Below are 27806 nucleotides of genomic sequence, written 5' to 3'. Positions count from 1 at the left end.
ACAAAAAGGCAGCTGTGTAGCAATTGTGTGGTTTACATAGACATTATTGAGGCTGCAAGGTGCTGCTGTTGTCGACAAGGAATTTGAAGCGAATCAAATCAAGTATCCTGGGCTTTTCTGTTGATCACATCATGCTCCTCAGCATGTCACCACGGCAACGCCTCGGACTACCTCTTTCTCCGACACCGCGGGGTTAATCAATCCTCCGCAAATGGTGGCTTCGATAAGGAACCCCTGGGGTCAAGGCACTTCCTGCTATCTATTCATTCGCAATACTTGCTCAATATGTGTTCTAGCAGCTCTCGCGTGCCTGCATTCGCCATGGGGAATCCAGCTGCGGTATCCATCGCTGCTCAAAAACCTAACACCATTTCCGTGCAAGGCTTCAAGATCACTACAGAAAAGCGGCCGATACTAAAAGCTGAGCCGATTGACGACATGACAAAAAGGCTAGGAATTGCACCGCCAGAAATGATCTTCGGTGACAACTTTGTCACAATTCAGCATGAGAAAAGCCGCTGGGAAATCAACTTCAACGCGTATGACGCCCTGGATCGCGTGGACAAAACTGGTGCATCGATGCTCAAAGTCGCTTATTCGAAAGAGTGGCAGAGAAGCAGGTACTAAGGATCCTTTGCATAAGGACCCCTTGGCGATAGGTTATTAACTAGTACGCAGAGAAAAGACACATGAGGGCATCAAGGAGGTTGTAAAGCCCTTTGACTGGTCCTACACCACAGACTATACGGGCACCGTTCAGGCTAATGGTCGGTCATTTGAACCAACGACAAGATCCATCCCCTTAGAACTATTAAAACGACCGGATCCCATACTCTTTTTTGATGAGGTCATATTATACGAAGACGAACTCGCTGATAACGGCATCACTATGCTATCCTGTAAAATTCGCGTTATGCCAGCCAGGCTACTGTTACTATCGAGATTCTTCCTACGACTCGACAATGTTCTGTTTCGGCTTAGGGATACGAGGGTATATATCGACTTCGAGAACTTGGAGGTGATCAGAGAGTTCCAGTCCAAGGAATTAGACTATGAAACAGTTCGACAGGTATTTCCTTCCCGCCAATGGAATTCTAAAAGATAAAGAAGAGTGGATGGATAGAGGTTGCGCTGCATCGACCCGAGAAGGCTAATAGTTGCTTTACAGACTCTAGCGACAACGAGAGATGATGTTCCCGCCGCTATGCGTGACCCTAATAGGCTTTCGGAGATTCTTCCTCTTCGCGAAAAGCGTTTAGAACGAGTCACTCTAGGGGATTAGAAAAGGCAACTATGAGATGATAGTAAAATCCTATTTATCCTCAACATTGCGCACTTTCACATAGGGTGCGCCGGAAAGGACATAACAAGGACCAAAGGGACTATTATCTTAGCACTCTTTGACTAGCTCGGCCATCGCTGTCTCGTTTTACAACGGCCCTTACCAGGCAGGCCCTCTGTGACAGGATACTGTGACTCTTAGCACCACATATCAATTGTCAGACTTGCTTGTATCGGAGCTGGCTAATTGGATAGTACGCTAACTTCACATTGGTCTCAGCACCCTGCCGATCCTCTTCATGAAGGCATGCGATTCAAGCTACCTCAGATTCGACAATTTCATTTACCATGTCTATGATCAGGGGATGAATAGCGTCTCTATGATAATGTGGTCCATGCGTAATTGGACTCGACCATTTATTACTACCTACATAGAGGTTCTAGTAGCCGTATCCAATCAGGAAGAGTCGTGTTATCATTATACTGCAGCAAACAATGCAAACGCAGCTTACTCATCACCTGTACAAGATGGAGATTGGCAGACTCCGCAGGGCAACCCATAAATATTTGCGACTAACGCGTGAATCGGCCACGGTTTGATGCTCGGTTTTTCTCTATTAGATATGCCTCCCAAATTCATGTACACTGCAAGGTTGCGGGATCTTTGCTATCCCCGGTGCTCAGGACGTCAAGTACGTTCCCCCATCTAAGAACTGGAAGTCATCGTGCAGACAGACTAACAATTCCCAGGTAGCCGCAATTAGATCGTCTGTCTCGTCGCAACGTACAATATGCACAACGTCTTTTGCGCCCTATCAGGATTCCACTCCCAGCTCGGTGTTTCTCGTTCCCGCGCCCCTCGCAAACGGTCGCTATGGTCAACGTCACCCGCGAAATGTTTCTGTATTCCCCAGTCCTTATTTACCGACTCGCCGGGCTTCTTCGCGATTATCCCGAGTGATTATGCCCCGTCCCGGGACCACTGCTGAGACATACGTGGCGTATGGAATGACACAAAAACTTTTCGAGGCCTGCTCTAGTCAAGCAGATTACAGTATACCTCAGGCATCTCAAAAGGGCGCCCAAGTCCCTAAAACTGAAGCCGGCGAAGATCTCGGAGTTGGGAAAGGATGGTGGTATGAAGGTTTGTTTCCCTAATATTGACCGACCTTGATTAGTGAAAACTAATGCCCGTGGTCATTATCAGACCTAGGCCTCATACCAACCTTCTCAACTTGGTCTCAAATTACTTTTTTGCACATGTACCTTCTAACTGTCCGCTTGCGAGTCTTACCGTCGTACGAGAGCTTTCAGACTTATTCCCGACATCTGATTGACCACTTCTCGCATAATGCTGAGCACCGCATGGATGTCCTACATGGGTTCACTAGTCGTACAATCCGGAACAAGTTTCTCAAAGACCTCTTCATCCAGTGGAGAGGTGTTCTTGCGGCCTATGATGAGGGCCTTGTTAAAGGAGACGCCGTGCTAGGTGCCGCTATCTGGAGAAATTTATGGAAAGCAAACCATACCGGACCAGATGGGAAGGAGCTGGATTGGACGAAAATAGCTCTGGTCGTTGCATATATGCGGCGAGTAACTTCGGAGCTTTCTCAGGTAAGCGAGGCGGATCTCGTCTTTCAACTATGCCAGCGAACTGGCGATAAACCCAGTGTTTTCGGATACTCTGAACTCGATAAAAAACTAGTCCAAGGCAAGCGATAATTGGCTGAAGACCTCATTTGTAATAACCTTTTTCGCCCTCTTCTCTTCATCTGTTGTTTAAATGCAAATTTACCCTATCCGCAATAGTAAACTGTTTCATACCACATCTATGCATGTTACGTATAGGCAGTGAACATATGCTGATACAAGTAGATGCCGCGATACTTTGACTTTTGCTAAACTGCATAAGAGAGGCAGCCACCCACACACCCACACACATACATTGGACAAGCATAGAACCTCCTTAATTCGAAACCAAGCATAACTGTAGGGTCCACAGCCATAACAGACTCGAGCACAGACAATTAAGTAGGGGCTACTTCTCCAAGTCACCATCGAACCTACTCTTCCCTCTTTCCGAAGAGATCTTTCTCAACCATCGCGCGACAGATGGGATGATAGAAATCTTTATTCTTCTCAAAGGTCTCGATCGCAAGAGGGCGATTAACCTTTTGCAGGTTTCGGTACCTATATGGCGGGGTTAGCCTAGGGAATGGCTTGTAGTAGACAAGCTATACTTACAGAGGTCGCACAAATTTCATCCTACCAATTCTGCCTAATAGATCTGCCGTCGGTTTATACACGGTGTCGTCGCCGGCCTTTAACCCTACTTGGAAATAGAGATTGGCGACTTCAATGTTTTCACTCTTGGCGAGGCCGTAGACTTCACCCAGAATCCTCGACAGTTCAGGGGTAAGTGGCCGCTCGAACAGAAGAATTTGCTCCAAGAGGACCACGATTTGGTTTGCTGTCAGCCCCTCAATATCGCTTGCCTGAGGTTGAAAGGATGAGTTAGGAAGGGACTTCCATTTGCTAGATAGCTCGTAAACGACATCAACGAGGGACGTGTCGAATTGTGGCTTGGGGGGCAAGCCAGGGGCATAGAACCACGCATCCCAATCGACATTTTTCAAGAGATTGGAGGCTTCCAGATCATGCTGGAAGAATTCGAGCATAGTTGCCTTAAACTCATACGAATCGAGAGACCTTCCTTTGAACTTCGTAAAATACTAGAAGCATTTTAGCAAGCTGTCGTTCTAGACAGAAATGGGAAGGGGGCGCCTACATGAGGAATGAATAGGTCAAACTTGTCCTTCCCCATCAGATTTTCTAAGTAAAATAAGAAATTGAATCCCTTTTCGTACGGAATGCTTGAGAATGCATCGTCAGGGTCCTTCCCTTTAAGATCAGTGACTAACTTAGTAAACGGATGATCATGTCCAAAATGCTCCACAGAATCTGCAAGAGACTTCCAACCAATGATGGCTGAGAAATGTCGATAAGCTTCACCATGTCTGCATGCCAAATTAGCAATTTGATCCGTAGGACGCCAACGTTAGAACTCACACGGCAGCTAGGATCTTTTACATGGTCAGTATTTGTAAAATTGTCAGTGGTATCAAGTGGATTGACAGGGCTTGAGGGACAAACAAACTGACACGTCTCTCGAGATAAGTAGTCCAGCCTTCGTTCAGCCAGAAATGTTCCCATGAGGCATTGGTGACAAGATTACCACTCCAGCTATGTGCGAGTTCGTGAGCAATAACATCGACATTTTCCCTATCCTAGAAACCCGTGTCAGGAAATCACCGACAGGTGACACCGGTATATCTCGGGAAATACCTTTGAGATAATGCTGGGGGTCGCAAAGGTGAAGATTGGGTTTTCCATGCCTCCATATGGAAAGCTAGGGGGGAGGATCAGGACATTGTACTCGCCCCAAGCATACGGATAGACGATTCTCTGTATGCAGGTCAGGCTCTGGAGATAACATCCTTATATATCAAAATCGGGCGAACCTCAATTGCATGTATGAATTTTTCAGTGTCCGCTTCAAGCTCCCACTGGCATTCCCTGAGGTTGTCGGGACTGGTTGCAACGACACTCCGGGGCCCAATTGCAGCTTCCGAGATATCACTGTTATTAACCAGTCAGTCTATAACCCAAGCAGGCATTCTGAATCTCCATACCCACTAGCCAACGCGAACAGATAACTTGGGATAGGCAGCTTTTGGTGAAACTGATACAGAGTTTTACCGCTAGATTGGGCTTTTTCTTTATCGCCTCGAACAGGCAATCCACTAGCAACTACAGGAAGAGATGAAGTGATGTTGAAGTCAATAGTAGACTTGACATCTGGTGTATCCTGGCACGGGAAAATTGACCGCGCATGGATGGCCTGGCACTGAGAAACTATATGAGGGTAGCAAGTTAGAAAAGCCTAGCAGTTCCTTAATATCCCTACCCGTTGCAGGAGAGGAGCAAAGGTTAACTTACACATATATGGATGTTTCCTATTAGAAGTTTGGGCTGGTGTCAGCCACTGAAGGGCAGTGCACTTTTCGGTCGTCTTAACCGAGATCTAAATGCCCAGGTCAGATTCAACATGTTAGACGATACGCAAAGTGGTGGACGACTTACATCAACCTCGACCATCTCGTTCAATCGCACACCCTGGTCAAGCTTAATCTTCAATGCAGCTCCATACGGCTCCAGCGGGGGAAGGAGCTCCCAGCGAGAAGCTTGGCCGTCGACTTTCACATTACCGACATCCACGTGGTTCGTATCCAAGATGATTTCCGTAGATTTTGCGTCGGTGATGGACTTGAACTTATGAACAACATTCCCAACAAGCTTCTTCTGTTCGAATAGAATATCGAAATTTGCGGTTATATGAGTAGAGACCCAATTATTATAGTTACTCAGGGTGTTGGGATCCCGAGGTGAGTGGATAATAGTTGCCATGCTACGTCTCGAAGCCTGGGCGATCCAGGGAATTCGTCTGGTGACTCCAAAGAACAGTATGGGATAGCAGCTGTAAACAACAGAACCTCGAGGGAACCTAGATTGCCAGAGCTGAGACAGAGAAGTACGGATCATAGAACCCTTCCCCAATTCTCTGAGTGTGTGATGATTGAAATTAATGGGCGACACCGATTTCATTTAAAGTCATAGGCCAGGGTTCTTCAGTCGGATGTAGGTGGGGAACATCTTGTATTTCCATTACATAAACATACCTCTGGTAAATCATTGTACTCCGTAGGTGATGTACATACATATATTTGTATACATGATATGATGTACGTGTTAGGGTACATACCGTCGTACTGCCTATACATAGAAGGGATACTTTTCTCAAGACGTTAAGATGAATATATACAATAACTAGGCACTGTGCTATTACCACCACCAACAGTATAGCTAACCATGATCATAGTATAACCTTGCTTAGTAATCACCATACTGTGATTGTCTGTAGACGCTTAGAGTCGGTGATATTTGAAGCTTTGAGATCACGCAATGTCTGCTAAATCTCGAGATGATGGTAAGAGATTATAGCCTAAATGGCTTCCCTGTTCTCACTCCCCCTTCTTCTTCTCCTTCATCGCCTTTGAATTCACATGATCGACTGACCTGTAAAATCACTACACAGAGCTAGTCATGGTATAATAAATACTGGTATGTACATACTGATACGGATTCTGTACACTAGGTAAGTATTTTTTCTTCTCTTTTACATGATGTGACATTGTCTTCACCTTGAATAATGACTGACGCGTAAATCTAGATCTTTATGTATTTTCGAGGTATCTCTTAATCATTTCCATCGCTTCAAAGTTTAATCATCAACAGAAGTATTTGAAGTTCTATTAGTCAATACTTCCCAGTATTATTCTGACTGGCCTTCTCTCCTCGAATTATCATCTCCCTGAGAATTTTACCCTTCCTTCGATACCCTCTCTTTTGACTACCTAGGTTGTCAATGGATATTCCTCAAGTGCAGATTTCCGGGTTTGATAGCTCCCATGGTCCTGGGAACGCGCAAAAAGCGGAAACGCGCGACGTAGACATGGATTCGAGCCAACACGCGAATGATGCTATAACACAAGATGTGTCCTTATCAACTGGAATAACGGAGCTCCAGCCGAAAGAAGCGGCGCCTCCAAAAAGAAATCCTGGTCTTCAGTTTCTCGAGTAAGGCTACTATATTGTTACATCTGATGGCGCAACATCGTCATCCTTCCCTGTTCAAGGATCTTCAACTTATGCCGTTTAGATACTTAACGTCGCCTATTGTGGAACTTACTATAGGAAAAGGAGAAACCAAGACCACTTTAACAGCTCACCAAAAACTACTTCTGGAATCGCCCTTCCTTGCTGAGCGAGTCGCAGTATTTCATGGTTCGGGGCCTGTGGGTCAAATCAAAAGGGTTATAGAAGATCTTTTACCCTGATGCTAATATTCTATAGCGCCGCATTGAGCTTCCTGACGAAGATGTAGAGGCCTTTGGCTTTTTTCTCCAATTCCAATATACCCGCAACTATGCCAGCTCTCTCGCCGATGCCTCGAGTGACGAAGACGCAGCTGTAGGAGAAACCGATGATAGTGGTGAGCAACTACTGAAACACGCACGTGTATACACATTGGCAGATAAACTTGGAATACCAGCACTGAAAACCTTGGCCCACTCAAAGATTCACCGTGTGAACAGCACTTCACACGGTGAGATTGCCTATGCTCGATATGTCTACACCCACACCCCAGCCGACGATGCTACGATTCGGAAACCTGTAGCATCTTTCTGGGCTCTAAGAAGCCATGTTCTACGACATGAAGCTGAAGAGGAATTCAGGAAGCTGTGCCTTGAGGTTCCCGAGTTCTGTTTTGATGTATTTAGCATGGTACTTGACCATAAAGAAAAGCGCGCTCAAGATAAAGCTGAATCCGAGTCTGCTATCAAGGGGAGTGGAAGGAAACGGCTCAGGAGTGGTCTGTAGCTGGGCCCTGCAATCATCCTCAATCAAGGGCGCCGTCTAACAACCTGGTTTATAAATATTATTCACCAGGGCGGAGTTCGTATCCTTTCATTTTCTCTTCGTTTTCTTTCAAGAAAACACAATTATACCATGGTACTGCATATAACGTGTATTCAACTCAACACAACAACTTCACCAGTTGACTTCTAGCCAGCTAGGGTGGAGCCTGATAGCATGAAATGGAAGTATAGCTCTGGCATATAGATACTTCCAGATTAGAATGTATTCCAATATGGTTCACGGCCCACGTATGTATCGGCACTGTATATTTCATGATGATGATATTACCTACAAGGCCAAGCTTTCCATTTCCTCTATAGCTTTCGGCGCTGTGGTCAAATTTTCGTGGCCATCTTTAGTGATATAAATATTATCCTCGATACGAACACCTCCTACCGTCCAATACCGCTCCAAAACAGTGGTATTGATGTACTTCCCTAGCTCTGGGGATTGAGAATAGGGATCGATAATGAAGCGGCAGAAGTAGATCTATAAGAACACAGAGTTTAGCACACCAGGACATAATACGATAGTTGGAAATAGGCTGCATAGACTTACACCTGGTTCAACAGTGACAACGGAACCTGCAGGCAGACGGCCTCTGACACGGAGGTATTTGAACATGGTATCCTTGTCTCCATAGTTAGGGTTGCCCCCAGTGTCATGCGTATCCATTCCAAGATAGTGACCGAGGCCATGAGGGAAAAACGCTACGCTAATTCTCTTCTCGAATAGTTCATCCTCGGAGCCATTTAGAATCCCCAAAGCGAGCAAGCCCTTGATGGCAACACGGTGCGCATGCGCATGCACATCCTCCCATTGAACATCTCCTTTAAGCATTGAAATGCATTCTACCTGCATTTGTAGGACGATCTCATAAATCTGGCGGGTTTCTTTTGTAAATCTCCCGCCCAAGGGGAACACGCGTGTTATATCCGAGCAATATGCCCGGTACTCGCCTCCAGCGTCAATGAGAACATTGCTCTTCCTTTGCTTCGTTACAGGGTCCGTCAGGTCATCATCATTCTTGCCATAGTGAAGGGTGGCCCCGTTTGCACCGCAAGCAACGATGGGATGATAAGATTGCTCACGAGCACCATGAGCGATACACGTCGCGATAAACGCGCCTTCAATCTCACGCTCGTTTACAGCAGTCTTTGAGGCTTTTATGGCAGCAACATGTGCCTTGGCAGAGATATCATTAGCCTTTCTCAGAAGAGCGATCTCATATCCGTCTTTCACAATGCGCGCCTTTTCGATAGCTTCCTTCAGGACGGAAAGACTGGTTTCTGCAAATCCTTGAAATTCGGTTCCGCTAGAGACCTGATCTGCAATCGCGAAAGCTACGGCATTGCCACCATATGCTGAGCCAATAGAAAGAAGAGTGGCATTGATTTCAGTCGTTGCAAGCACACAGTCAACATCATAAAGCTTCATAGCCTCATCCGCGGAGAGGGGAAGCCCTGACCAGATTACCTCTTCCGCATCAATAGGAGGTATAAACAGAGTGAGTTTGTCAGCGTTAATGTCGTAGATCAAGTACGAATCTGGAAGCGAGCAACCTGATAAGTAGTAAAAGAAACGCCGTTGCCTGGTCGCCGGATATGGTGAGTTCACTAAGCCTATGGAGCAACGGTTCGGATAGAAAGGAGTGAATTAATGTTACCTGAATGGCATCGGTTCGTCATTATCCTCTATAAGACGAGTTTTCTGAGCTTCCAAGTAAATCACTCCAGGGGCACCATGCCCATGACGAGCCTGAAGAAGCTGGGCAACCCGGCGCGCATGGGATTTAGCCGGATATTTGCCTGCTAGTATATCATCCACAGTGGCCATGATTTACACTTGCGCAAATGAACGGGAGCTGCGCTAGGACTCACAAAAATAACGGAGGTGTAGAAGAGCCTGGCTTGCAGAGAGCCTTCAAGTGAACTTAGCAACTCTGGTGGGGTTTTATCTGTTTCGCTTGCGGGGCTTACTTCGCGTGACACCGCTTATCATCGGGTAAAGGCCAAGTCATTCGGCTTGGGTTCAGCTGGCGGCAGCAACATTGATATCATAGTTAACTATCGCAACTAACTTCAGCGTAGGGAATTATCTACTCCAATGTACTGCCTTGGCTACCAGGGACATCTTCAAATTCCATTTCCCATTTATCGACCTCAGCAAATTTCTTCGCCTGCAGCCTCAGCTCTTCACTCAGAAAATCGACCGACAGCGGCGACTCTGACAGTGAGGCGAACTCCAATGCATCCGAATCCAGCAGTGAAGATAATGGCGATGACATATCGGTCAGCTGGTTCTCTTCGCCGGTGACTGTGTGTATATGAGGCCTGGTGAAAGAGTTTGTTTCGTGATGATTCTCACGGACTTGATTTAGGGGTTTCGCAATCCTTGCGGAGCTCTTGGGCTTATCACCCTTGTTGACCACTATTCCAGCCCTTTGTTCATTCTCCCGTCGAGCTTCGGAGTATGGTTTTAGCTTTGACTTGGCAGTTCGCCTTCTGGTTGAGCAGTTCAATTCGTCATCATTCTGATCTGTAGTAGAAGTATCATCTCCACTTGAGTCACTTGCAAGTTCTAACTCAACCACGTTGCGACGTTCGCGGCGTTCACGGCACCGTTGGCGACGCCGAGGGAGGAGTCGGTCTTGTAGAGTTGCTGTGGGGATGGTAGTCGCCTCATTAGTCAGGTCTGAGTGCACCCTTGCGCCTTGTTTAATAGGATTCAATGGCCGCGCTGAGTCTGATGTGAAGGCTGGGGCAACGGGACTCGATAGGGGACTGCTGCTCAGAGGCGGTGCCATAGTCTGATTGAACGCTTCCAAAGACTCCAATGATTGGCCTAATTCCAGAGAGTCCTCGTTTCCGGTATGAGGCGACTTTCCTTTGCGAGTGTTCTCCGCTACGACTGGAGGCGACTGAGAGACCTGACATTCTTCGATAGACCGTTTCCGCTTGAATGACTCCACACTAGATGGCAATGAAGGCTGGGATGGAGATGGGGATACAGCTTGTCTAACTAGAAGCGATTTTCCTCGGGTAAGATTCAGGGGCGTGGACTCGTCCTCGGGGCTCAAGCCACCCAAAAAGTCGTCATCGTCCAAATCAGACGACCCATCCTCTGCTTGCATCATTTGCAGAATGCTCGCTTGCCGAGGTCGCCGTCTAAAGTTACTCAATATTGAGCTCTCGAAAGCAGGCGTTCCCGGTATCCTTGAACTCATGTCAACTTTCCGTCCAGCCATGGATAGAGTAGACGAGTAGCCCCGAGACCTCGTGGGTGGCCGGCTGCCTGTAGCACCTCGTTCCCCCATTGGAGAAGATTCGATCGCGTGTTCATTTTTTCTAGCCAGGGGTGTTTGATTTCTCGATTGTCGTAAAGTGTTTCCCTGTTGGGCACTGGATACCAGTTGTGAAGAAATCCCCTCGTCCTGGTTATCAGGTGCCGCCGGTGGCCTGGAAGTATTCGATGCGCTCACGTCACACTCGTTACTTGGCTCCGCCTTTCCCTTATGTATTGCGGACGCCTTTGTTGTTGTTAGCCGATTGCGTTTTGTTGGTGGACGAGGCATGCTTGTAGGGATTTCAGTTCTTCTTTACAGACGTTCCCGTAGCTTCAATCTAGGGCTTCCTTTTCCTTCACTTTACCTCCTTTTTCTTCTTTTCCTCCTCCTCTTCTTTTTTTCTTCTTCCTTGCTTTCTTATCTCTCTTCCGATATATTGAGTGGATATGCCAACCTCGAAATCGTGTAAACGGTGCACAGAAAGCGAAGTTGTAGTTAGAATGGGTTGTTGTATGTAACCCCTTCAAGTCGCGTCATTTGTTTTTTGAGGAATAGCGCGTCCCGCACGTGCTTCCTCCACTGCCGTTATGGCGCAGTATATACTCCGTACATGGTAACTGTGGGGATAGTTTTGGGTTCTAGTTCTTTTCTTTTTTTCCCTTTTCTTTTTTTTCTTTCTTTTGTGTTGTCTTCGCTTACATACATCTTAAGTACTGTCATTCCCAACTTTAGATACATCAAGACGTATAATTTACTACAAGCCGCAACCCCTCGCTTCGTTCGGTGGATTGAGCGGTTTAAATGCTAGATAGTTAACTAGTACCTATACTTAGTACTATCCTACGTTCTGCCTTGTAATATAAAGCCGTACAATAGTTATTAACGCTATATATTTATTCATCCAATCTCCATAGGCTGTATGTTCTCAGCAATTGGGTAATTCAAGTAGTTTAAGCAATTTATAGGGGCCACTCTATGAGAAGTCCGACTAACTATTAGATCACTTTCCCTAAGGCAAAGGGGAAAAATGCATACTTTATATTCTACGCCAACGCGCTGCGATGGTCTGTATCTCTCCTGCTCGTTCCTCGCAAGAGGTCCGAGCTTGCTGAGACAAAAAATACATGTTTTAAAAAAAGCTAATAGCCGGCGTAACGGCATATCCTGTATTATAACCATTATTAGCTGGAAAGCACAGTTCCCCGCTTTCCAGCCCTGATTGATCAGTCAATCTAATTAGAAAATGCCTATTCCGTAATACTTCTGGCCTGCCGACTGAACTAATTTAACCCCAGCATCCTGATAATTTAGTGCTCAGATGAACCTCTGTCCCTTGCGTTCGCCCAATGCAGTTATGAGACACTCTGCCGTTTATCTTGCATCAAATCCCGTGGGTTATGGTATTCCAGCTGCTACTTACTTCACTCGTCCCCCACACATACTGATGAAAACTCACAAACGGCAGACTTTGAAACCTGTCAAGTAGGATGTACCTGCTTTCAGAAGATCGACTGTTTCTGCTTCACATCCAATCCATGTTGTAATGTCTCAGTTTGAAGCCATGTCTCCTTCTCCCCAAAGAGACAGAGATGCTCAAGTCGATGCAGTCACCGGTGCGGCTGCTTCTGACGACTTGCAGTCGAGTAAGAAAAAGCGATCCAATTCTGATGTGGCCGAATATCCCCGAAGGCGCGCAACAATAGCTGTATGCTTCTCTCCCTCCGTTACCCTTCCTTTGCTATATCACCCTCCATTTCATTTTCACTACGTGGACATTCATTGATCATGGATAATGGCAAGCGTAATAGTGTCAGATATGCCGCCTGCGGAAAACAAAATGCAATGGGGCGCGCCCAAAGTGCCAGCTCTGTACGGATCTAGACACCGACTGCGTCTATAGAGAGCCTGGAATCAAGCTTGATGCCGGTGATAAACTGATCATTGAAAGGCTCAACCGCATCGAGGGACTCCTGCAATCAAGCATAGCAGCACATTACTCACTACCCTCAACGTCACCAGCAACCAGTAACGATACCAACATCGGTGGTGAAGATGCACCGGTTAAGACATCCAGCGTGGCTGTGATGCCCGTGAAAACGTCTGTTGCTGGACTAGCCTCTTGGGCTAACCCACCCACAAGTATCTCAACGATGCCAAAGGTACATACCACTCCTGCGTTACATCTGCTACAGTGGCCGTTGATTCGAGGATTGGTGGCTGGCCCCTATGACCCTCATACATTATTGCAACTAGAAATGGCTCGTGAGCCCCTTAAGATGAGATCCCCCAAGGAGTTGGACTTAACAAATGCAACGATATATATCAGGAATTTCTTTCGACGTGTCAATGTTTGGTACGCCTGCGTTAATCCATATACATGGTCTCGGTATTACAAAACTGCCGTGTCCATCGGCCTTCGAGAAGGACCTGAGAGCTGCCTGGTCCTTTTGGTATTGGCTCTTGGATGTGCTAGTCATCATGGGAGTATTTCCTCTGTCTCACCAGATAACGAGGCTCCAGGCCTGTCTTATTTTGCGGCAGCTTGGGACCTTCTCCCTATAGTAATGATGCGCAACTCTGTGCCTGCCGCACAGTGTATCATATTGGCATCAGCCTATTTATTCTACCTAGTCAGACCCCTAGAGGCCTGGACTCTTCTGTCAAATGCCAGTCTAAAATTACAGCTACTTTTTGGCAATCCATCTCGTGTTCCTCTTCAATGGAAGGAATTAAGTGTGCGAATATACTGGAACGCTCTGCTCTACGAAAGCGACTTGCTAGCGGAACTAGATCTACCACATTCAGGGATCGTGCACTTTGAAGAGCTAGTTGATCTTCCTGGGGGGTTCGAGGAGGAAGATGACGAAGATGACCAAGAGGCCGAGGACGAAAATGGTGAAATTTCATCTGAAAATGAGCCTGTTGGTCGCGACGAATTATGGTACTTCTTAGCAGAAATTGCATTGAGGAGATTGCTCAACCGTGTCAGCCACATGGTTTATCAAAAGGATAGCCCATTAACTCTTGGGACGCTTGGACCTATTGTTTCCGAGCTGGACTACCAACTCTCTCAGTGGTATGAGAGTCTGCCCCAACCTGTTCAGTTTCCTCTTTCCCGTACACCTGTATCAAACTCTGTCCAGACTGCTCTACGGCTTCGATATTTTGCATGCAGGACAATTATCTACCGACCATATATTTTGGCTGTGTTTGAAAACGAGCAGACATCTTCAGATCCAGTGGTAAAGGAATGCTGCCGGCGGTGTATAGAAGCCACAATACGCCAACTGGAGAATATAACAAGCCACCGCGAAGGTCATCTACCATATCTTTGGCAGGGAGCTTTGTCCATGGTGTCACAAACGCTGTTGATTATGGGGGCTACTATGTCTCCAACGCTTTCTGTCTTGCTGCCCCCTGCAGACCAAGTGGATGGGATGATATCAGAAGTAGTGGCAGAGGTTGAGAGATACGCTCACCTTGCCCCGAGTTTAAAACTATCAGCAGAAATTATTCGAGATGCAGAAAAACGACGGCAAATTTGTTTGAGGTCTACAGGGCAGTGAACCTAAACTATATTCATCATCTGCGTTCTCCCCCTTCCCCGGGCACAAGAGCAGTATCTTCCTCAATGTCAACAAGAATTTACGTGCAGGTAGATATGTATTGTATCAAACAAGTATGAGAATAGCATATATACAGCTCAGTAATGGATAGATACATGGTCCAGGGCTAACCCCTATGTAACTCTAAACGATAAAAAGGCCGACCAAATTATTATTTGGTGTAACATAACTTTCATCGTCACTAACATTGTTCATGGAAGGAGAGAAATGCCGGGCATAGGACTCGGGGATATTATGTAAGTAAATAATCAAATCAGGTAAAAATGGTTTTGTTGGAATGGCAACGCAATCAACTCTTTCATTTTTAGATAAGTACCCATTCGCTACCCCTCTTGATGAACTTATCAACCATCATTGCAATATCATTCAAGGCAAACCGGCAGATATAGAAGCCAAAAAATTCTGCAGCATGACGAGTACTCAACTCCAAGCCAACAAGAGTTGGAGAAGAGTGCTTTAGTCCCGGGTCTTCGACCTGTTGAGCGATTTGATCTGACACCACAGAATTAGTTAGCAATGAAGGTCGACATAATGATATGCATGATTGTTGCCTACCTAACACCTGAACAGCATCACAAAGACGGGCCAACGCACTCATATAGTTCGCATTCGGTCCATTGAATTGCAGCTGCGTTGTATTGCGCTTAACAGGTTGGATATTAGGTATCGAAGACATCGGGAGAGAGTTGATAATCAGATTATCTCTGCTGGTCTCTTTTACACTAGACTGTGATGTTGTCCCGCCAAATCCAGAATTTTTGGAACGCAGTTTGCGCCAAGAAGTTAAATATGATTTGCTGGCACCGCTGGAAGTTTTTGAAGGCAAAGTATCAACGGTCGCCGCATCGTCTGAGCTCTGAGAGACTTTGAATAGAGCCATAGCCCCCTGAACACCAACTTCGCCGCTCAGCTTTTTCGATAGCGAAGACTGAACCTGGTCGAGAACGGTCTCAAGGGACTGCATTTCTTCCAAGATGGCATCAGCATCGTAAGTGTCAACCTTAGCCAGTTTCAGCAACGCCGCCGTCAACAAGTCACAATTTGAGACTTTCTCCTCCACTGCCTTGATTTTGACATTTTTCACACGCCAGGCATCACGCGGGACAAATAGTTTGGTTGTCAAGTAGCCACCACTAGGGTGGGCTATTGTTTGATATATGCAGCGCATAAGCCAAAATGGGCGCAAGAGAAATGACTCAGGGCAATGTTCTAAGGGCGCAGGCGCATTAGTTGCAGTCGCATTTGGTGATCCGAGATTGGTTGGTGAGTGGATATGGCTGTCGAACAGATACAGTCCCCCACTTGGAAGACCAGTAGGAGCAAAGGCTGCACCAGTTGGGGTGGGCAAAATTGGCCCTGCAGCAACCCCCGCCCCTTTATGAATATCAAAAGGGGGAAACGCACTGCTGGGAGTATCTGGTGAGTCGATTAGGGCATCAGTCCCTGGCACTGACACATTCCTTGCTCGAAATGATTTCGCACCTGAGTTCAGCTTCCCTAAGTTATCTGGTGCTGACGGCACTTTGCCTATCGGCCGGGCTGGTGACGGCATTCTTGGGACCCCAAGATTGTTGTCTTCTTCCTGTGTCGTCGGCTTGTCGAGACTGGCATTCATCCAAGCATCTTCCGTGAACGACCCAATAGATGCGTTCCGTTTGTTCAAACTTACTCCCGAGCGTAAGACGGGAGTAGGACCTAGGGCTTTGCTTGTCTGCATTGGAAAACTTGTTGAAGGTTCGTCTTTTGGTAGGGGTGGGGGTGGTTGAAGGGCTGCAGGTCCCAAGGATTGACCATGACTAGATATATCCGAGTCTGCTCTCAAGCGAGGTTTTGTTTCGATCTTTAATTCTGTAGTTTTCTGACCAGACATTCTCCGAGCACGTACGCTCGGACCTGGCGTCGGGACAGGGTTTGGTTTGGGTAAAACGGCAGGAGCATTTGCCTGGGTTGAAAGAGGCTCTGTCGCCTGTTTTGCCATTGCACTTACTACAGGCAGAGCAGAGTCTTCTGGAAGTTGGGATAACGTTGCTCCGGGGGTTGCTGTGTTGGATACAGCCGAACTTTCCCAAGTCCTGCCGGGAAAGCTGCTAGAATCGGATTGTCGAGGAAGAGCTGACTTTGACTGGAGATCAAAGTTGAAATCGTCCATGATATAACCCCTGGTCATCTCTTCCAATAAACGCTCCTCCTCCTCAGCTTCCTCGTCCAGATAATCCAAGTCAACCCCATAAGAGTGGTCGATTGTAAACGGCTGCTGCAAATGTCGCACCTCTCGGCCACGGGCCATTGCCACTTGCGCTTCATGCTCAGCTTCCCTTACTTTCTGTTTCGCCAGCTCGATATTTCGACGGGCATTCGCCACAATGTCATCATTATCAATGCCACCATCATACTGTTCGTTTGGCTCAAATGCTGGCTCAAAACCCTCATCATAAGCAGCCTCAACAGCGGCATCAAGAGCAGCATCAAATTCAGCCTCTGTGCCGTGACTGAAGTGGCGGCTCCCCCCCTGTCGTAAATACACAGATGAAAGTTTAGAGCGCGTGGAAGTCGGTGAAGACGCGCCAGACTCATCGATTGTATCAAGCCAAGATGTCGACTCGTACGCATCTTTCGCATGGGTACTCAGTAAAGCCCAGTCATTATATCGAAGGTGATGCGCCGAATCATCATCTAGGCTTAGTGTCCTAGAGGCCTGCCCAGACCCAGACTGCATCGCCGTTTCTAGATGTTCACCCCTGCTTGATCTAAAGGATTCAGTCTGAGACAAATCGTTCTGTATAGTGGCCGGTGGTGATAGGGTCAGGCAATGTAGATCATCATCTATTGCAGAAGGCAATAACGACTGGCACCTCGCTGGGACTCCGTTAGAGGCTAATACCCTTGCTTCGTCTAGCACTGGCTGATGATCGTCAGAGCTGCGCTGCAAAGAATTTCCGCTTTCGTTATGCGATTCCTCATTCTCATCCTCTTCGATGGACTGGAACATTTCACTGTAAGACTCCTGGCTGAGGGGTCGCTCTGGAAGAGCTTTGCTGTTGGGTTCTGTAAATGAGAAATCCATCCGCTGCAATTCCGTTACACGAATCATGTATGTGTCACGCTATGAAATTTAGTCCCTGTGTATAAAGAGTGGAAAGGCCAAAAAGGGAGACGAAAGAAAGAAAGGAGGGAAAGACATCGCTGAAGCAAGACTCACAATTTCCTGAAGTTTTGACTTTTCGTCCTCACCTCCGCTGCTTCTAAGCATAACATGTTGCAGTAGCTGACAGGCATCATTGTAGGCTTCCATTGCGCCTTCGAAATTTGCCGCGTTGTCAAGAAGCACAGCAGTGTTGGCTTTCTGTAAAGCTTTAGACAGCATTGCCTTTTGGGAATGGCCTCGTCGCCGCTTCCCATGAGTATGTTCGCTACCAGTAAACATTTGGGAACTCCGGTTGGCTGCTTGTGCATCAGTACCAGATCTCGACCATGGATTTTGAAAAAGGCTAGTAGCAATCGACGTGGAGCCGTGATCCTGATGCGATGGAGCAGAATCTATAGCATCTGTCGAGAAGGCCGATATATCACTGTGATCTCCAAGTTCGAGGACTTGCATGTAGTGGCCCGCGCCGATCGAGTGCGGAGACTGGGGCCCTTGCAATGGACTTTCATCGTTCGTAGGTGCGGCAACACGAGGAGGTAGGTGTGGGATAGTGCTCCTCTCCGCACTTGCGCCGCCTTTGGGAGAGGTGTAATCATCGTAGGCAGATGTTTTAGGAGGGATCGTTCGATGGTAGCTATCATACATAGGCGAGCCCTTGCTAGATGACGTTGACTGAGACCAGCGATTCAAACTGCCAAGGCCTTCTTGGATATGGTCACCTGGGCTAGTTGAAGGGGAGCCCGGAACCAGCTCTGAGACAAGCTCGGGCCTTGTCGGTGTTGCCGCTCCAAGTCTAGAAGTAAGGTCGGTGGTATCAGGGCCTTTGGTTTTAAACCTATTCCAAGAATTGGCTCGGGATAAACGTGGAGCTGCTGTGTCTGCGGTGAACGTGTATCCTGGCGACATGGGTCTAGACTGACGTCCATGTCCTTCCGAAGCCGAATTATGGGCCATGCTTACAAGGACCAGGCGGCCAATGCCGTGTCAACAATACGACAGCAGAAACGGTCAGATTCCACAGAGGAAAGTGGGATGATATATGAACTGATAGAGGTTGAGTGAGGGGGTGTCTTGTAAAATAACACGGCGTGCGGTGTATTGCGTTTTCGATTCGCCGTCGTGGGTTTCGCTCTTGGTTGTTATTTTATGATAGCCACTTTGAGATGGATAGGTCTATGATAATGATCAAAGCGAAACGGACGGATCTTCCTGGATCCAAGAGGTCTGCAGTTTATAGAATTGGAGTGCGCCGCGGATATGGGGGACGTTGCAAATATGTGTATGTGTGGCTGGCGTATTGCTCATCCTCTTCGAACTCTAGAAGCTGATATATGAGGGCGACTCGGTAGCCTTGAAAAAATCCGCATGTAATAAGTGTATACCGACTCCTCTAGCTCCCCTATTAGTATATACTTGCTTCAACGCATGGCCGGTTACTCTGGCGCAATTGTTTCGTAAAGGGCATAATTATCTCCTAAATCGTCATTGGTCGCTATACATCGTAATCGAAGTTCCGCTGCGCAATCTTTTTCAAGAAAACCAAGACTGATCACTATTTCAGATAAACAGCTATGAGGGCTCCGGGAGCTGCCCCGTCGAATTGCCGTCAATGTGGCTTTCCCGTGTAGATGGAAGCGAGGATGTGGTAACTTGAGTCAATCGCTAAGAGTTTATTAGTGGAGCGGACCTTGAGAATCCAACTACTGGGAAACGGTAAGTTAAACAAATAATGGTTATGAGAGGACTAATGACAGTATCTCATTGGCATCTTTACATTGAGGAGTGGTCCGTGGGCAGGGTAACACGTACCGATCTGAAGTAATATTCTTCTTTCTGACGAAACGGGGACGGAGGAACTAATGTGGGGTTAAATTGATTTGGACTCCTTTTGTCAATGAAGCTGAATGTAACCAGTTGATGGTATAGCAGCACCATAGATCCGATAACAAAATTTCGAGGAGAGAAAATTAGCCGGCAGAGATGAGGTGCAAATAACGTGAAATATTTGAGATTTGTAGATGAGAAGCCTCGAGAGAGAAAAGGGGATTGATCCCGGTGTGATTTTCTTTTCTAGAGTGGGAAAAAGGGGCCGCTAGGTACAGTACTATATGTACATACCTTTTAACTTCCCGAATGTTTAGAAAGGTAATACTACTATCATTATGTTCCATGTGGGTCCTATTAATTAGGTACCTAAGATAGATAGATACCTTTCCCGGGCCCCCTCCAAAAAACATCCCAGAAATAGTTATGGCTTTCTGGAACAGAACGCTCTCTACGGAATAACCAGACCGGCCAATGTGCTCTGGAAATGGTAGGTATATGAGAACACCTGTACGGAGTAGGGAGATAGCCAACCAACTTCAAAAAAGAACCATGTAGTCCAATGGGATGGACGCCAGTCATCTAAAATGGGGATTGTTGGCCCTGGGTTGCACCAAGTACACTGTAATCACCTTGATAAACTACTCGTACATTTCAGTTTCACATAGTGCTCTGATACTGTTGAGATACCATTTCTTTTTATCCTTTGCTGTACTTCTTTCTTGTTCTTCGATTTGGCATGTAATAAATTGTACTGTTATCTACCTTTACTCACACATCACTAATAGCATTATAAAAGTATTATACTAATAACACCTTCATACGTTGCTAAAATAGGTACAGGCTCTTCCAAATTCTGGGTTTTATGCAAGCCGTGTGACACAGTTGCACTATTGTCTATGTAAAATGAGACCTCTGCATTGATACATAGAGGTGGAGAGTATGGAGTCGCAGTGTCTTGTGTATAAATGTATATACAAGAAATAATTTGTTGTCTGTCCTCTTCCTTTCAAGTCCCGTGCTTCTTTCTTTCCCATAATACCAGTCCGACGTACTGTAGCGAAAAGAGGTTTATACGAAAACATGGCAATAAGGTATATGTATAGTACTGTATATACCAGGGTCGATACAAAGTATTCTGTACGTAAAACGGATGAACACTGGTATGGATATTCGCGTAGCCATACCCTAGAAGGAAGATAGTACATATTACCTACCCAGTACCAAGCATACTCAATCCTGTGCGATCATTGATGCTATCTTTATGGTCGACGGTAGTAATTACACTTGACTAATATGGTTTACTTAACTAACTATGGCTTAGGACCATCCCCAGATATGTGAGGGGCATTAGAGAAATGTACCGATATTGATATAAGAGCTAGTAGATTCCTCGCCCTACGTTACACAGCAAAATGTCTCTTTAGTAGTCTGCGGATTCCATGAGTTCTGATGAGCTCCGGACGATATGAGAGTTGCAGGAGTCCATTTGCCCTACTAATACCATCAGAATGTGTTTCAAGAGTAACCAATATTGCCATTTCGGCATGGTCTATAAGCTGCCGTCTCCTTCAGCAGATCGGTACTTGTAGTGTAGCACCACCTTCACAGCCAGGGTGCACTATTCAAAGGACGTTCGTAGCATCTCCTCAAGCTCACAGATGGCAATATTTCTAGAAGTGGATTGATAGATACTTAGAGAATCAGAAATATATACTAAAACACAATTGCGGTAACAAATGGCCTGCTGGAACGACAAGACAACTACTAGCTCCTACAGCGACCAAGGGCTATCAAGATTGCCCAAATCGGAGTCCTGGCCCTAGGCTATTGAGCGACTCGGGATTCCGAAGGTCTGAAGTAAGCTAGAAAGCTATTCCGGGGAATTTCTCTATGGATGCATGGCCACATTCTATGAAGCTCTCGCTAGCAAAATAGCACCCAAGCCGGCTGTGGACGTATCAGTTTCCACCACGAGCCTGTGTATATGACCTACCACAAGTAGCATCATGATGTACCGGTACATGTTTGACTCTCAATACCCAAAGCTTATACTATGTTGAATTTATCCATATCTGCCTTGCTCGTAGCATTCTATGCCTTCAAATTGTCCGGGTTATGCGCAAGGCAACTCGTTGTATTGTAGTTATAATTTAGACCTGGGTCATGTTATTTATGATTTATGATAATTTTACAAATAGTTATCTCCCGTTAAACTCCCACAAACTCGCTCCCAGTCTATGACACCACACATCTTGCAACGGTGTTTATATTTAACAAATGGAGACTGAAGAATCACATTCCATCTAGATTCATGACAATGCCAGTCGGTATGTACGAGTCCCAAGTATCTAACTAGACCAGACAGTAGGTTTCCATTTGAGGACTTGTAAGAAAATCTATACACGATAAAGACGGGGCGCACATAAATCTGACATAGCGGCTTAATCATGGCATACTATTGGCGTAAGAAACAAGCGTGTTAAAAAGTTGCAATGTATCAAGGCTATTCGCATGACATTAACGCAGAGTAAAGGTTGGAGGTCACCTAGCAGACCATATCCTGGATTTATAGGACTGGTGCGCCTGAATTACAGTGACTAGGCTATTTTGTAAACAATATTTCTACTTCGCCTTTCACTTCCTGGAAAACTACTCCTCACTCTCCTCCTCACTTGTCGCTTCAATGTTTTTTCGTGGCAGTTGCGAGGCTCCAAGCCCATTACCACCACTATCAGAAGCTTCATTGTGATCTTCATTTGGGATACTATGTCCGCCAGCATAATCTGGTCGTGGAATAGACACTCCAAGATCCTTCAGTGTAAGCTCAATATCAGGCAGTAAGGTGAGAAGGGAGGCAAATTGGTCGATTTGTAACGAAATGCCCTATATGAATAATTAGCAGGATACAATAAAAGTATGAGGAAGATGGCTACAGAGGGACCAACTTTCTTGCCGGGAAGCTCTTGGCCATCTTTCTCGTAGTATTCCCTAATATTAACCAGAGTCTTTCCTCGAAATGAGGAAATGGTGACTCGGCGCATCTTTGATATTTCCCAGTATCGATCCCCATTTGCATCAATATTTCCAGTAACGCACGTATGACGTTTGTCAGAGTCGCAAGCAGCGGCGCTCCTGCTTGAAGTAAACTTGGTTCTTTTTAACTGGGGATGTTCATCGTTTACAATTTCACCAGGACCTGACGCGCGCTTTCTAAATCCGGAAGCCATGGCATGTGCTGTTTTTCAAAAGCAATTGAGATGCGTAGAGTAGGCGGAAGAGTCTGTGTTGATCTTTGGTAAAGTAGTGTCTGTCAGTAAAGTTGATATAAAGACAGTACTACAAGATACAAGACAGAGCCCTTATCTTGTGTTATCATCACGTGATCTACTGCTATAAGCTTGCTAGAAATGGTCCTTCTAGCTGCTACTATTGCCACAAAAGTCAGAAAAGATCATTATGACTGCTTTCTAAACAGACTAGGACATATAGGGGCTATAGGACCACAAGTTAACTTGTACCTAAACAGCACTCATTCCAGGCCGTGGTAGTAAGGGCACATTAAAAAATCAGGGACCTCAATGCCTGTATGAGAACAGAAAATACAAGCCCTCGCGCAATGATTGGGACCTGGAGACTATCGAATACCTTCTCAAGAGCTTCGCGACTGGCAGCTGCTCCCATTACACCTGTCAAGGCCTGTGGCAGCCCTTTCTGCACGAAAGCTTTTCGTGCAGTATCCCTTAGACGCTCTTTTTCGGCATCGTTAGGTGCTGAAGGCCAAGACTTCAATTCAGCTTCTGTTGGGAGGACGTTCTCACGAAGTTTGGTGATATACAAACCAAGTGCTTCATCAGATGTGTTGGACTCAATCATGGATTCTTGCAACAAGCTGCGAATCGTCTCTATATTTGGATTTCCAGGGCGTAATATGTATGACTTCGCCGCATTTAACAGAGTCCGGCGTATATTCCAGGCAGATGACAGTGTATATAATTCATTTATCACTGCAAAAATAAGTTCCACAGCTATCCGGGTTTCTTCTTGGGTGATAGGGCTGCCTCGGCCGTCTGAAATATCTTGTGCAGTAGTATTCGCCCACTCCTCTATTTGGGTATGGGTATGTTCCTCCCTAGGCCTACCCGCAGAGTGTCCTAACGAACCACGATGTTTGCAATCCAAGCTAGAAGAAGCAGTAACTCGCTCCGTTTCTGCGGCTGGAACCTGGCTTGAGCTCTCTGCATTTTCTGCCAGGTTGCCAAGAGGTATGTCCTGACAGGGTTTGGCTCCCTTCATGGCCGTGGTAGCAGGCGCAGCTTCAAACAGTGGCGAACTATGCCTCTGATACCTGGAAGATAGCTGAGTATCGTCCGTTCCCTTATCTGGCTCCAGTGAATGTCGTCTCCGATTTCCAGCGTCTTCAGACCTGCGCGGAAGGATTTCATTTTGCGTAGGGATATTAGTATTATGATTATGACTATTCGTAACCATATCTGATGAAGTCTTCTTAACAGACATCACGCCGAACACTCCGGTCATGCCGCCAAAAACAGCCTTGCTGCCATCGGAAACGCCTTTGGGTGCATTTGCTAAGACGCCTAGAAACCCCTTTCCGACATTTTCGAGGGAAACCTGACTCGGGAAAGAGAACCCAGCCTTTAGGGATGTGCCCGCAGATGCAGGACCAAGCCTTCCACCCTTCTCAAGGAACCGCTTCATCCTTTCACTCTCTGCGAGTAATTCATATTGAAGGGCATCTTGGAGGTATCGCTCCAGACTCCACGCCAATGCTTGTTTTGTCTGTCCTTTCCAAGCAGGCAGGATAGGGTGATCGTCTGTAAACTTTTGAACTCCGTTCAATCTCGAAATCGTTTCTAATGTCTCATGGAGTGACTCGAAGTCTGTGTAGTTCCTGAAAACCATCCATCCTGTGCAGCACGCAGACGCCGGCTCAATTTGGACTAAGTAATTTGATGTAGGTTTTGATCGTAGCAATGTCTTCCCCCCCAGATCTACGCCATCATCTACCGTTATGGAAGCTCGATGGAGAGTCAAGGTGGCATTTATGTCGTTCTCCGATGCTTGATTCAACGACAAGGAACTTGCTGAATGTAGCGAAGACGGTGAGGGTCGCCTTGCAGGATTTAGTTCGAAAGCCCTTTCAGATGCAGGCTCATGGATCTTCTGAGTCTGCTTGACGTTCACATTCTCAACCACTGATTGCGTTCTAGTATCATGCTCAACACATTCCTTCCCATGACAGGGCTGTGAAGTGGGATCTTCTCCGCTTGAAAATGGGATTTGAAAATCATTGTATACCAACTGCTCAGCATTTTGATGGTGCAAGTCTTGTGCTGCGATCATGGCACTTAGTCGCTTGGCTTCCACCATGGCTTCTTCAGTTGCTTTATCTATGTGAACAGCCTCTGAACCTATTTCCTTTTCATTCAGAGTTGAAAGAGGCATATTCTCTTGTTTGAAATCCTTGGCTGCGGTTACACCATGAGTTCGCGCCCCTTCAACACCGGCATCGATTGCACTCATGATGTCAGAATCGCCTTCACTAAGAAGATGAATGATCCATCCATTGATGAACTCTGGACGTGATAGACTCGAGATGATGGATTCAAGGACAACACCCGCTAATATTTCGCGAAGGAAATCCCTTAGAGGAGGCAGTGCATACGCTTTCGGATCCAAAAAGCTGGCCAATATATCGTCCGCTATCAAATTGAGTTTCTTATGTTGTTGTTGGCCTGCTAAGACATTTGCCAAACTGCTCTCCGGGGAATATTCTAGGTAACGCTGAATAATCTGTTCCGGAGTCATGGTAGGCCCAATAGTCTCAATCGCTGTAGACAACTCATTCAGGAATACGATTAACATGGAGGATGAATTTGTGAGAAATTCCAAAAAAGTGTCTGCTGGCCGTTTACGTGAAAGGTGTGTTGACACAGAGGTGACAAAACTGATCAATGTCCTCCGACAGGAGAGAGGAAACGTCATCTCGGATGGCAAGATCGTTTCATACCAACAACTTTCTCTTTGGTAAGCTCTTGTCTTATTTAGAAATGTGAGACCTTACTTGACATAGTCCCTGATCACCGCATCGGTCAGTGATTCCAACGCGGCAGCTGTCTTCGGACGGAAAGAAGTGTAGCCCGGTTCTATTTCAACCACATCATTTGAAAGGTTCTGGAGGTTATCGTTTGATTTAATTCTTGTGGTATTGCGTTTGGACCAATCCAGTAACCTATGAGCTATATCCAATCCCATTTCTCTTCTCTTAAGAAGTCGGCAATCCAGTTCATTTTTAGAGGAATGAGTGCTCGCCCCCTCCCATGACGCATGTAGGACGATGCCACTGGTTACCCCGATCAAGAGCAGACCAAGTCTTCCCAGGAGAATATATGTTGTGCCCACCAAGCCAGCAAAGACGCCGAGCAGAACTTCATTGCTAGCAGTAGAAAGGAAACCAATGACAAAATCAACAAGCTCTTTTGACTGCGCTATATTGGTCCCATGGTTGTTGAAGTCGGCTTGTTCTGCAACACTTGCTTGGTCGGGGAGGTTAGTTTCATTTGGCTGGGAAGGAGCATCGCCGGGAGTGTCCATGGTTATTGACCCCATGAAATGACAGTTTGCCACAGGTGGTAAGCAGGTCTAGAAGGAATTAAGAATTGTCACCTGTTCATTAATAATTGCCAGGACCAGGCACGGGTGTGTTTGTTCCTAGGCACTGCTCCTATGGTAAGTTCATGGTACAGAACGGAGTAGATAGTAGTGGGCAAGCTAACTACTTAGTACTGTGTAGACCCAGTCAGACTAATTAGATACCCGACGGGAATGTACCGATATGAACCATGCGGCCCACCCTATTCTTGACTTAACCATACCAGAGGCAAAGTTATGTGCATACGTATGTAGGTACGAGTCCAAGAAAATTATATGCTTTCAGGTACAGATATAGAGGTGTATCTCTAAATAGGGATGGTAGTTTATGCTGTTGATAACACTGTATTCCAGATACATCACAGCAACTCCCGTGGTTAAAAAAGCACCAATCCAACACGAGAAGTAGCTGTTAGAAGTTATTGAAATGTCTCTATTTGTTATTGCCTTGCTTTACTGCCGAAAAAACACGGTATCTAAGAGTGGAATTATTCTCTGTCATCCGAGTGAATCCAAGAATTCAAAGTACACATGTTTCATGCCAGATGTAGAGATAATGGCGGTACTATTAATATCAATCAAGGACATATGGAGTTTTTGTTTCCCTATTTTCTTTCTTTGAGGCTACCTGGCCCTTGTGGATCTTCAAGCCTGCGATGTTTGTATGACCCGGCGCATCCCCACAACGGGGAGTTCATCGTGTTTTAATATATTTTGTATGGGTTCCATGTGCAACAATTGTTGTCTGCCCAGTCTCGGCCCTTTTAGAAATAGTAATTGATGTGAAAGCGAGTGACTTCCCCACTTTATTAGCCCGACCCTCAATCTCCAGCCAGTCCCCAGTGGTCGCCGTAGAAAGGTAATTGACATGAATATCTGTGCTCACTCCCGTAGAGTCGAGGCCACAGGAAGCGATTGCCAATCCGCCTGCCCAGTCAGTGACACAGGCCGAGAAAACACCATGCAAAGTACCCTTTGAATTAAGGTGGTGAGAAGCAACTTGAATCCGGGAGTGAAACACGCCTTTTTCGGCGTCGTAGATTTCGATATCATTAAGAAGAAACGCATATATGGGACTAGCGGCTCGGATACGCTCCCAGGATTTCCGCACTTGTTGTAGCTCTGAGTCCATGTTATATTGTTGTGTGTTGTTTGGGACTTCCATGCATCCGAGGAGAAACTGAGAGGGAAAAAAAAAGGTACTCTGCGGGAAGGAAGAGGACAAATTTGTTTTTTTGTCGGTGCGGGCCCTCACGATTACTACTAGTAGTATGTAGTATACTAAAGGACACTAGTGTCGGCTGTCTTCATGTACTGCACAATACAGAAGAAACTGGCCGAAATCTATACCGAGTACTCCGTACAGTCATATCAATACCAGGTAGGCATCAGGGCCTATTACTTTCTGAAACAATTTATTATGCCCATG

The 27806-nt window shown here is 46.2% G+C and overlaps 11 protein-coding genes across 11 annotated transcripts; 4 read left to right on the top strand and 7 right to left on the bottom strand.

Moving 5' to 3' along the window:
- Positions 1 to 243: 243 nt before the first annotated feature.
- On the top strand, positions 244 to 1797 carry BDV37DRAFT_32703 (TIP41 family protein). Its single transcript, XM_032090458.1, has 3 exons — positions 244 to 620; positions 679 to 1069; positions 1169 to 1797. Exons 1-3 carry the CDS (start codon positions 286 to 288, stop codon positions 1280 to 1282), a joined length of 840 nt encoding a protein of 279 aa, XP_031935656.1. The 5' UTR covers positions 244 to 285; the 3' UTR covers positions 1283 to 1797.
- A 107-nt stretch (positions 1798 to 1904) lies between these two features.
- Positions 1905 to 3006, top strand: BDV37DRAFT_276193 (uncharacterized protein; the record flags this gene model as incomplete). Its single annotated transcript, XM_032085523.1, has 3 exons — positions 1905 to 1973; positions 2032 to 2425; positions 2489 to 3006. 3 exons carry the CDS (start codon positions 1905 to 1907, stop codon positions 3004 to 3006), a joined length of 981 nt encoding a protein of 326 aa, XP_031935655.1.
- Positions 3007 to 3176: 170 nt separating this feature from the next.
- On the bottom strand, positions 3177 to 6125 carry BDV37DRAFT_32685 (bifunctional aminopeptidase/epoxide hydrolase). Its single transcript, XM_032090457.1, has 10 exons — positions 5428 to 6125; positions 5284 to 5368; positions 4977 to 5199; positions 4806 to 4923; positions 4630 to 4749; positions 4446 to 4571; positions 4354 to 4367; positions 4073 to 4301; positions 3529 to 4016; positions 3177 to 3474 (listed from the first exon to the last, which is right to left on the bottom strand). Exons 1-10 carry the CDS (start codon positions 5947 to 5949, stop codon positions 3348 to 3350), a joined length of 2052 nt encoding a protein of 683 aa, XP_031935654.1. The 5' UTR covers positions 5950 to 6125; the 3' UTR covers positions 3177 to 3347.
- A 644-nt stretch (positions 6126 to 6769) lies between these two features.
- Positions 6770 to 7785, top strand: BDV37DRAFT_288608 (uncharacterized protein; the record flags this gene model as incomplete). The annotated part of the gene is made up of 3 exons (XM_032088300.1): positions 6770 to 6981; positions 7064 to 7199; positions 7258 to 7785. 3 exons carry the CDS (start codon positions 6770 to 6772, stop codon positions 7783 to 7785), a joined length of 876 nt encoding a protein of 291 aa, XP_031935653.1.
- On the bottom strand, positions 7677 to 9820 carry BDV37DRAFT_32657 (aminopeptidase P family protein). Its single transcript, XM_032090455.1, has 4 exons — positions 9804 to 9820; positions 9491 to 9745; positions 8383 to 9415; positions 7677 to 8313 (listed from the first exon to the last, which is right to left on the bottom strand). Exons 2-4 carry the CDS (start codon positions 9658 to 9660, stop codon positions 8113 to 8115), a joined length of 1404 nt encoding a protein of 467 aa, XP_031935652.1. The 5' UTR covers positions 9661 to 9745; positions 9804 to 9820; the 3' UTR covers positions 7677 to 8112.
- A 42-nt stretch (positions 9821 to 9862) lies between these two features.
- On the bottom strand, positions 9863 to 11604 carry BDV37DRAFT_263539 (uncharacterized protein). The gene has a single exon (XM_032083571.1). It carries the CDS (start codon positions 11396 to 11398, stop codon positions 9923 to 9925), a length of 1476 nt encoding a protein of 491 aa, XP_031935651.1. The 5' UTR covers positions 11399 to 11604; the 3' UTR covers positions 9863 to 9922.
- A 789-nt stretch (positions 11605 to 12393) lies between these two features.
- Positions 12394 to 14817, top strand: BDV37DRAFT_263538 (putative C6 finger domain protein). The gene is made up of 3 exons (XM_032083570.1): positions 12394 to 12510; positions 12576 to 12815; positions 12919 to 14817. Exons 2-3 carry the CDS (start codon positions 12654 to 12656, stop codon positions 14674 to 14676), a joined length of 1920 nt encoding a protein of 639 aa, XP_031935650.1. The 5' UTR covers positions 12394 to 12510; positions 12576 to 12653; the 3' UTR covers positions 14677 to 14817.
- Positions 14818 to 15008: 191 nt separating this feature from the next.
- Positions 15009 to 18939, bottom strand: BDV37DRAFT_32597 (uncharacterized protein). The gene is made up of 2 exons (XM_032090454.1): positions 17936 to 18939; positions 15009 to 17839 (listed from the first exon to the last, which is right to left on the bottom strand). The coding sequence occupies exons 1-2, from the start codon at positions 18833 to 18835 to the stop codon at positions 15041 to 15043; spliced, it is 3699 nt and encodes a 1232-aa protein (XP_031935649.1). The 5' UTR covers positions 18836 to 18939; the 3' UTR covers positions 15009 to 15040.
- Positions 18940 to 22047: 3108 nt separating this feature from the next.
- Positions 22048 to 22989, bottom strand: BDV37DRAFT_263527 (transcriptional coactivator p15/PC4 family protein). The gene is made up of 2 exons (XM_032083569.1): positions 22654 to 22989; positions 22048 to 22591 (listed from the first exon to the last, which is right to left on the bottom strand). Exons 1-2 carry the CDS (start codon positions 22933 to 22935, stop codon positions 22358 to 22360), a joined length of 516 nt encoding a protein of 171 aa, XP_031935648.1. The 5' UTR covers positions 22936 to 22989; the 3' UTR covers positions 22048 to 22357.
- Positions 22990 to 23266: 277 nt separating this feature from the next.
- Positions 23267 to 26320, bottom strand: BDV37DRAFT_276186 (PX domain protein; the record flags this gene model as incomplete). Its single annotated transcript, XM_032085522.1, has 2 exons — positions 23267 to 25742; positions 25791 to 26320. 2 exons carry the CDS (start codon positions 26318 to 26320, stop codon positions 23267 to 23269), a joined length of 3006 nt encoding a protein of 1001 aa, XP_031935647.1.
- Positions 26321 to 26871: 551 nt separating this feature from the next.
- Positions 26872 to 27687, bottom strand: BDV37DRAFT_263524 (PaaI family thioesterase). The gene has a single exon (XM_032083568.1). The coding sequence runs from the start codon at positions 27540 to 27542 to the stop codon at positions 27072 to 27074; it is 471 nt and encodes a 156-aa protein (XP_031935646.1). The 5' UTR covers positions 27543 to 27687; the 3' UTR covers positions 26872 to 27071.
- Between the last annotated feature and the right edge of the window lie 119 nt (positions 27688 to 27806).

This window comes from Aspergillus pseudonomiae, assembly GCF_009193645.1.
Source record: "Aspergillus pseudonomiae strain CBS 119388 unplaced genomic scaffold BDV37scaffold_123, whole genome shotgun sequence".
NCBI classification, from domain to species: domain Eukaryota; kingdom Fungi; phylum Ascomycota; class Eurotiomycetes; order Eurotiales; family Aspergillaceae; genus Aspergillus; species Aspergillus pseudonomiae.
The sequence above is the reverse complement of the archived record's forward strand: the minus strand, read 5'-3'. Positions and strand labels throughout refer to the sequence as shown.

Coding starts and splice junctions, on each gene's coding strand:
- BDV37DRAFT_263538 (XM_032083570.1), top strand. CDS start 12,654: ATGTCTCAGTTTGAAGCCATGTCTCCTTCTCCCCAAAGAGACAGAGAT. Junction 12,816..12,918: donor GAAGGCGCGCAACAATAGCT/GTATGCTTCTCT, acceptor CAAGCGTAATAG/TGTCAGATATGCCGCCTGCG.
- BDV37DRAFT_32685 (XM_032090457.1), bottom strand. CDS start 5,949: ATGAAATCGGTGTCGCCCATTAATTTCAATCATCACACACTCAGAGAA. Junction 4,924..4,976: donor CTGTTCGCGTTGGCTAGTGG/GTATGGAGATTC, acceptor GGTTAATAACAG/TGATATCTCGGAAGCTGCAA. Junction 4,750..4,805: donor AATTCATACATGCAATTGAG/GTTCGCCCGATT, acceptor ACCTGCATACAG/AGAATCGTCTATCCGTATGC.
- BDV37DRAFT_263539 (XM_032083571.1), bottom strand. CDS start 11,398: ATGCCTCGTCCACCAACAAAACGCAATCGGCTAACAACAACAAAGGCG.
- BDV37DRAFT_32703 (XM_032090458.1), top strand. CDS start 286: ATGTGTTCTAGCAGCTCTCGCGTGCCTGCATTCGCCATGGGGAATCCA. Junction 621..678: donor AAAGAGTGGCAGAGAAGCAG/GTACTAAGGATC, acceptor ACTAGTACGCAG/AGAAAAGACACATGAGGGCA. Junction 1,070..1,168: donor ACTATGAAACAGTTCGACAG/GTATTTCCTTCC, acceptor GTTGCTTTACAG/ACTCTAGCGACAACGAGAGA.
- BDV37DRAFT_32597 (XM_032090454.1), bottom strand. CDS start 18,835: ATGGCCCATAATTCGGCTTCGGAAGGACATGGACGTCAGTCTAGACCC. Junction 17,840..17,935: donor AGTCAAAACTTCAGGAAATT/GTGAGTCTTGCT, acceptor TAAATTTCATAG/CGTGACACATACATGATTCG.
- BDV37DRAFT_263524 (XM_032083568.1), bottom strand. CDS start 27,542: ATGGAAGTCCCAAACAACACACAACAATATAACATGGACTCAGAGCTA.
- BDV37DRAFT_263527 (XM_032083569.1), bottom strand. CDS start 22,935: ATGGCTTCCGGATTTAGAAAGCGCGCGTCAGGTCCTGGTGAAATTGTA. Junction 22,592..22,653: donor AAGAGCTTCCCGGCAAGAAA/GTTGGTCCCTCT, acceptor TTATTCATATAG/GGCATTTCGTTACAAATCGA.
- BDV37DRAFT_32657 (XM_032090455.1), bottom strand. CDS start 9,660: ATGGCCACTGTGGATGATATACTAGCAGGCAAATATCCGGCTAAATCC. Junction 9,416..9,490: donor GACGAACCGATGCCATTCAG/GTAACATTAATT, acceptor TCCGGCGACCAG/GCAACGGCGTTTCTTTTACT. Junction 8,314..8,382: donor TTGTCACTGTTGAACCAGGT/GTAAGTCTATGC, acceptor GTGTTCTTATAG/ATCTACTTCTGCCGCTTCAT.